This window comes from Chinchilla lanigera, unplaced genomic scaffold (genome assembly GCF_000276665.1).
Source record: "Chinchilla lanigera isolate Chin_1 unplaced genomic scaffold, ChiLan1.0 scaffold00105, whole genome shotgun sequence".
NCBI classification, from domain to species: domain Eukaryota; kingdom Metazoa; phylum Chordata; class Mammalia; order Rodentia; family Chinchillidae; genus Chinchilla; species Chinchilla lanigera.
In genome coordinates, this window is record NW_004955506.1 from 5,452,563 (window position 1) to 5,460,657 (window position 8,095).

The 8,095-nt window shown below is 55.4% G+C and overlaps 1 protein-coding gene across 2 annotated transcripts in view; it reads right to left on the reverse strand.

Moving 5' to 3' along the window:
- The window catches only part of Mgat5b (mannosyl (alpha-1,6-)-glycoprotein beta-1,6-N-acetyl-glucosaminyltransferase, isozyme B), a gene marked incomplete at its 5' end in the record, with an annotated part of 74,348 nt that overhangs the window by 48,016 nt on the left and 18,237 nt on the right, over positions 1–8,095 (reverse strand). For both annotated transcript variants that reach the window (XM_005407407.2, XM_005407406.2), the window contains 1 exon segment: positions 2,210–2,357. In XM_005407407.2, the coding sequence (XP_005407464.1) occupies positions 2,210–2,357 (148 nt within the window).

Here is an 8,095-nt window from a genome sequence, read left to right on the forward strand (position 1 = left end):
GCTTGCCAGGCAGGCGCTTTTGCCGCTGAGCTAAATCCCCAGCCCCAACTTCTTGTGACTCTTAAAATAGCTGACAAAGCCCTACATGATCCGGCCCTGTTGGCCTCACCATTCCACACCACACTACGCCCTACTGGCCTCACACGGCCTCTTTCCTCCAACACAGCAAGTGAGCTCCTCCCCAGGGCCTTTGCCCTTGCGCTCTCCGCTTCCCCCACTCCTCCCGCCTCCGTGTGAGCCTGACTTCGCCCCATCACTCACGATCAAGCCCAAACGTGAGGTGCGATCAAAAGATAGAATGTTTACATTTTTAAAATTACAGTAGAAGACACATTATTAGTAATCCCCCTCAAAATCCTCCCCTTTGCTTTGAGCACACTTATCCCATCATTCTTGCCACTTTCTGAAACATTTCTGGAAGTCTTCTTTTGTGAGTATCTTTTTGTAGCTGTCTCAAGTCCCGAAATTCATCTAAAACATTTACGGCAATTTCTGCCAAATAAAGACATTCCAATGTGTCTTCCTCATCTACCTTACTCAGTGGATCTGGCACCATCCAAAAAGCCACAAAAGGGAACTGTTTGGTTGATTCAGGACATCAAGGCCGCCAGAACAGTGTAACTAAAGACACTTATGAAGAGAACTTCCAGAGCTGCTGGGCTCAAGGCCAGTAACTCAGAACGGGAAGACCAAGTGGCAAGGGATCTCTCCAAACACCAGGCCAAAGGGCGTGCTGGGTCCCGGCCTGACTCAGGAGGGTCCTTCAGTCACGGCCCTCCTTCCTCGGGCTGGCCAGGGCTCCCAGGACCAGGATCACACACCAGCATTTCACCCCATGTCACCCAGCTCCATGCTTTAGAAATGCCTGGAGCCTCACTTCTCTACCACATCTGCAGAGGTGGAAGATTCCTCCACGCCTACTCACACCATTTGGATCTCATACAACTGGGGTTCCTGGGATGCTACTGAGGCACACGAGAGAGAAAGAGAGAAAGAACCACGCCTACTCACACCATTTGGATCTCATACAACTGGGGTTCCTGGGATGCTACTGAGGCACACGGGGAAGCAGCACAAATTCTGTGACTCTGCTGACTGAGGAGGAGAACAGGTAGGATAAATAAACCAGGAAATTCCACTTGGTCCAGGGTCCACTGGCATCGCCATGTGCTCTGCATGGCCCAAGCTCAAAACCAGCACAACCCTTAGGGGGAGAAAAACAGGCTGCAGGGTATGAGCTGTGAATGCTACGTATGTAAAATGTGCTTAAACCAAATACTACATAGGTGTGTGCACACCCTGTGCTTGCAATTATGCACATGTGTAAAAGTCCGCACGGTGAACAGGAAGCCTGCTTCTCTCTGGGAGCAGTAAAGGGCCTTCTCTGTTCACCTGTGATGTTTAACTTAAAATGGGAAAAAGTCTGCAAGTGGCAAAATGTCAATGATAGTTAAACTTGGGGGGCAGGAGCCTGCACTCCGGCTCATACCAGATTATGGGGTTGTTTTTGCATTCTTACAGTTTGTTCTACATGCACAAAAATGGGAAAGACTGGCGTTTTGTTTTGGGAATTTTTTCTTTGTTTGATTCTTTTGAATTTTTTTGAGACAGGGTCTCACTATGTAGTTCAGGCTGGCCTTGAACTCACTATATAGCCCAGGTTGGCCTCGAACCTGTGGCAATCCTCCTGCCTCAGCTTCCCAAGTGATGGGATTACAGGTGTGCGCCACCTCACCTGGCAAAGACTGGATTACAGTTGAGAAAGTCTCATGTTTTTGAAGGTGATGACTTGTCAGGGGGCCACAACACTCATTTGTGGATGAATCCATTGGTGAGTTCATCCCAGAATGTGCAGTTAGGAGGTAGGGCCTGGTTGGAGGTCAATGCTGGGGTTGCGAGCTGGAGGGATACACTCTCAGCTCTCCCCTTCTTTCTCTACTTCCTGGTGACCATGAGGTGAGCAGCTTTCCTCCATCACGCCATTTCTGCTTTGGTGCCAGCCAACCATGGACTGAACTCTCTGAAACTGTAAGCCCAAGTAAGCCTCTCTTTTAAATTTCTGATGCAGAGTATTTTGCCCCAGTGTCAGGAAAGGGACTAGTACAACTCACAGGACCTGGACTGTGCTCTGAGAATGCGCTGCATCTGTGCCCCGGCCCCAGACACCAGGGATACACCCACACCCACCCTGTGCCCGCCAGTCCCTCACCTGTCTGCTGCAAGGTGCGTGTCACTAGCGGCCCGGTGCAGCTCGCTGCTGTTCTCCAGCCTAGCCAGCATGTCCATGCGCTTCACCATCAGCTCCAGCAGGTCACTCATCTTTCGGAGGATGCCACGGGACTCGGGGCCACCCAGCACTGTGGGCAGAGTGTGGGCACCATCAGGTGTGGCCCAGCAGCCCGGAGACCACCTCAAGCCACCTGGAGCTGCCTGATGACCCCAGCCCGGCTCCCATCTCCCTTGGCCACCACAGAGAAGGGGTCAGAAGAGTGGGCCTGTTCCAACCATCACCCTGTGGGGCAGGAGGCCCCTTTGCCCCTTTGCTGGGTGGGAAACCATTGGCTTAACCCTACTCCTTACCAGCTGTGCAACCCTGAGAACTTTTATTATCCTCTGGGCCTCAGTTTTGTTGACTGTAAGCTAGAGCTTTAGATGTAATCTCTGAAGTATCCAAGGCCCCAGAAAACCTCAGGACTGGGAGGAGAAAGGGAAGGTCCCCAGTGGGACAGGTGTTCCAAAGTCCCCAACACCATGCTCCAGACAATACCTGTAGATCAGATTATTCGACAAGTGTGGTCTGTTGTCCACCAGCTTGGAAACTCCCGGCCAGCCTAGAACTGCTGACTACAAGATCTAGGGCACAGGGCCCTGGAATCCGTGCTTCCTTTGCTCCCCATGTAACTCAGATGCACCTAGGAGTGCTGTGCTGTAGGGTCCCAGGGCTGTTGTCTTCCCCTACTTCCCCTGCTCAGCCTCTGGGCCCCTACTGTAAAAAACCAGCATGAACTTCCCTGGATCTCACCCTGGTCTTGGGCTCTCCAAGGCCAGCTGACAAGGGCAGCTTCCCCACACCCACCCCAGCCTGGGCAGGGGAGAGACCCCTACCTTCCTTCTTTTGGGGGATGAGGGGATTGAAACCAGAGCCTTCACACTGAGCTGTATCCCCAGTCCTTTTTATTTTATTTTTATATTTTTAATATAATCTTGCTAAATTGCTAAGTTCCTCGTCTGGGTTCCATCTTGTGATCCTCTTTCCTCAGCCTCACAGAGAGCTGGGATTACAGGTATGCGACACCACACCCAGCCTCTCACCTTCCATCGCCATTACATCCTCTGGAGGTTTGAGATAGCCCTTCAGTGCAGCCATAATCCGTGACAGGAGAGTGAGCCACAGAGGGGACTGGGGAGGGAGTCATGGGAGACATAACCTCAGCCTTGCTCGGGGCTGGACTGGCCTCAGACTCACCCCATCGTGGCCAGGGAAGGGAGCTGGGGTATGTACGCCCCCAGCCTCAGCCAGCCACTGGGCAAAGTCTGCTCCAGAGATGTCACATTCTGGCACTTCCTGCCTGCCAAGGGTGCTCCCAGGCTCAGTCACAGGGGCACCGCGATCATCAGGGCTGGGGCTATCAGCAGCCACAGCAGCCTCTGCTCAGGAAAGAAAGGGCTGGAGACCCAGCAGGCCTCGCGGGGCCAATGATGTGCTGGGGAATGGCCCGCTGCACGGGCTTCTCTGACACCAAACCCTGTGTGGAACTGTGGGGAAGTCATCGTGCTGCTCTTGGCCTTGGTGTCCCCAACCTACAGCCTAATGTCACCACACCTGGCAGGTGGCAGAAGAGAGCTTGTGTCAGGCTGCTGGGAACAGAGGCAGAGGAGGGAGAGAGGGGACAGGAGGCAATGAGCCAGCAAGGACAGGGAGCCAAGAGAAGTCCTCTGTGTCACCAGGGCTGTTGTGATGCTGTCCCCTTTTCCCCTGGTCCCATCAGCCTGGCCCTTGCCTGTTTCCACAGGCTGACATGACCCCTCTTGGCAGGTCACTGGGTCAGATGCGCGGGAGCTGGGAGGGTCACTCACACACTGGCCCCGGGATGCTTCCCTCTGGGCATCAGCCCGCAGCTTCAAGAAGGAGCAGTGTCCCCTAACAGAGGCAGGGCCCCAGGCAGGGCAGGAGTGGGGAGCAGAAGGGGAGAAGTGGAGCCACCCAAGAAGTCCCACGCCACACCAGGTAGAGCCAGAAGGAAGGGAAGCCCTGTGCCCGCTATCCCAGAAGCACGGGCCTTCCTGCACGTCCCTCTCAGAAACCTGAGCTGATTGCTAAAAAATCAGTTAGGCCTGGAGAAATTTCACTAGCGCCTTAAATAAAGCAAACCTGGGTCTCTCTCCACTCTCCACTCCCTCGCATTCTATCAGTTCACTCATCAGTTAATCGATCAGATGGGGATCAGACAAGACAGAAATAGCTCCCTCCTTCTTCACCCTCACAGAGGCAGGCGACCTGAAGCTCTCAGATCACTTCCCTCCAAGACCCTCCATCCCGGCCCATCCTCACCAGCTAGCAGACGGCCAGGGCTTGAGCACAGTGGAAGAGAAGAGGTGGTGACCATCATTTCAGCTTGAAAAGCAGGAGGACCTCAGGTGCTCGGTCCTGGTCACTGCCCTGCAGAACTCCCAGGCGCCACCTGTATTTTGTGGCAGCCTGGTGGGGAGCTGTGGCGTGCACAGCCTGTTCAGCCTCCCTGGGCAGCCCTGGTGGGCCATGGCTCATGCATGGCTCAGGCTGCAGTGGCTCCTTCTCCAAGGGAACAGGAGAAAACAAGAAAAACAGAAAGCAAGATCACAACTGAGCCTCCCTAGAATCTGGGTCTGTCTAGCCATGCTGTGGCCACAGCACTCAGGCCAGATGGGCCTGGAGCCCGGTCAGCCACTGAGATGCAGATAGCACCCAGAGCTGCCCAGCTCACACCCTGACTTCCAGGGTCGGTGGATTCCCCAGATGCCTGCGGCCTGGCCCCCGTTGCTGCCCTTGGCCCCCAGCCCAGCCCCAGCCTCCTTTGCCTCTCCTCGATGTCTGCACCTGCCCTGGGACCTCACAGTCACTGCGCTCCCAACCCTACCACCCAGGTTGCAAAATAGTCAGAGGGGCCAAGAACAGCAAGGACAGGCCTGGAGCTTCCGGGCCACAGCTAGAGCTCAGCACAGGCTGGGGAGCAGCACGTGGGCCTGGGGCGCAGCACGTGGGCCTGGGGCAGGGACTCCAGTCCCTACACAGCCACTGACCAAGTGGGGACAGGTCACTGTCCTCTTGGCTTCAACCTCTCCTGTGTAAAACAAGGGGGCTGGAGTCCCTGGCCTCTGAGATTCCCTCCCCCTAACTCCCGTTTCTATACCTTTCCTAACTGCCTCTAGAGACCAAAATAATGGGAAAGAATCACCCCAGGAAAGTTGGCTTCGAGATCCTTCGGGAAAGTTCTGTTTTGTTTTGCTGACCCCTGGGTGGAGTAGCAGAGTTAGATGCCCACAGCAGACAGACCACAAAGAACTCTGCATATTCAAGCAAGAAGCTGGGGTTTCCTAGCATGGCCTGGGAGCCAAAGAGAAGGAGAGGCCCAGGGACAGAGGGGGTCCAAGGACAGGGAGACTCTCCCACTGCAGGGACCACGGGGGGTGCCCCAGGTGGGGAGCAGGGGGAGTCTGCACCTGCTTGCTATGCCAGGCAGTTAACACATGGTCCTTTTGGATGGGAGGGGGGCTGAGGGCAATGGGATGCCCTTCTCCCTGGGGCAGTGCAAGGGGACCAAGGAGGTAATAGGGAAGATGCGGAGCTGGATAATTTGGCAGAAGCAAGAAATCAGAGTTGGGATGACAATGGAAATACAGCCCCCCAATCTTTGCTGGGAGTTGTATACGGCCCTTCACAGGAAGGATTAAGCCAATTCTTACAAAATATCAGTGGAAGAAGTGACCCACATGTAGACATGTGAGCTGCCCCTGCTCAAATCTCACTGTGGCCCCGGTGAAATACACAGCCACCTTGGCTGATTTTCTAAAGCCTCTCTTCACTATGGACCAGGATGGCAAATCTCTGCCAACTCTGGGGCTCAGAGGCAGCTTGAAACCCTCTGGGTTCAAGACCTGGGGACAACGCCCTGCCCCTTACTGAGGCGCTCCAGAGATGCAACTCACATTTCTGCCCAGCAGCACCCTAGACAGAGGTCACAGGAGGGAGCAGGCTGGCCAGGATGGCCCAGCCCAAGTGACATGCTCCTCGAGTGCCACCACTGGCCCTGACTGTCAGCAGAGCAAGCTGACACGGCTCCCCTGAGTCGCTTCCCACTCTCGCTGTCAGCGGAATTGAAATGTATTTACTGTGAGGCCCCAGCGATACATCTCAGAACTAACACACGCGCCCGCCATATTTCCATATAAATAAGGAAAGCTGGGATGCGAGAGATACAAATGGGTCCTCACGTTTATAGACAGGGGTATTTTTATTACCCACCGAGGCCCATCTCCCCGCCAGATGTACTCTCTGTTGCTGTCTCTCTCCTCTGCTCTCTGTCCTCTTCCCTAACCCGCACTGCTGGCTCCTGGAAACTGCACGAGCCCCCGCCTCCCCTAGGTCAGAGACCTCCCTGGCATTCAGGAGTGAGCTGAGTCCCTCCAGGTTTGCACAGCTGGAGAAATGAACGCACTGGGCTCTTCACACAGTGCTGTCTCCACAGCAGACGCCAGCGGGGCTGTGGAGTCCGGGCTCTGGGCAGCGAGGAGAAAAAGCCAGGCCCGGGAGGCCAGATGCAGCTTTCTCAGCCCTGCCTGTCCACAGCCACCCTTGCAGAGCACAGCCCCAGAGCCATCCAGCACCCGAGCACCCTCAGGTCGAGTGCTGGCGAGGCTGGGCAGTCTGGCAGGGCCAGACACAGGCAGACCCCAGCCCGTGGACCCCTCCCCAGGAAGCCCCCAACTGCCACTTTCTCAAGTCAAGCCAGAGCGAGGCACAGCCCCACAAGCTCCCGCCAATCTGTTTCCATGTGACTTCTCGGGGAAGAGAGGCAAGGGCCCCCTCAGAAGCGGCTGCGAAGGAGGGGGCAGAGCTGCCAGGGGACGGAGGTGCCCCAAACAGCCCCCCTGCAATGCCAAGCCCAGGCGGCAACAAGAGGAAATGGAATTAGGCCCCCTCTGAGTGATGACTCCCATTCACCTCTTCTCTCTTGGATCCCTAAGAGGAGTGTGCAGAATGCCGAATGAGGTGTCTGTCACATTTGTACCCTCAACTAGGGCGCTTGATCATGAAGTATAGAGCAACCCAGAGAAGGTGGACCCCCTGGGGAGGCCACACACACACACACACACACACACACACACACACACAAGGCAGGTTCAGCTCCCCTCTGCTCTGTGAGGAAAGCCTCCCCCGCCGGCCCCTTCAGCACTGTGGCCTGCCGGGACCTCACCTCCCTCCCCAGCTTGGCAGGCAAGGAGAGGTACTTCTCCCTTTCACGTTCTGACTCTTCTGTTAACCAATGTCAGGATTTTTTCCTCTAAATACCGGGGAATTAGTGGGCTTCCCTCTCTTTATTCTGCCCCAGAGTTGCTTAGACCCCACAGAACGGGCATTATCTGCCCCCACACCCCTGTCCATCACACCCACTGTCCCTCCCCAGACCTTGCTCAGCCAAGCAAATGGCCAACGGCCCCCTCCCAGACTCCGTCCTCCTGTTGGGGACGTGCTGGCCCCTGAGGGCTGTCCCCAGTCACCGTGCGGGATATAGTCTGAGGGGGATTTCTCTCTAGAATCAAAACTCTTAAACCACAGTGCATACTGCTGTCCAGGCCAGTGTCCCTGCTTTGTGTCTCTCCAAGCAAATTAGCTGGATCCAATGGCAGAAAAGAAATTGAGGGACAAGTCAGGTGTGGTGGCGCAGGCCTGTAATCCTAGTACTTGGGAGGCTGAGGTAGGAGGGTGTCGGGAGATGAAGGCCAGCCTGGGCTACACAGTTAGGCCCTGTCTCAAAAGAAAAAGAACAAGAGAGAGAGGAAGGAAGGAAGGAAGGAAGGAAGGAAGGAAGGAAGGAAGGAAGGAAGGAAGGAAGGA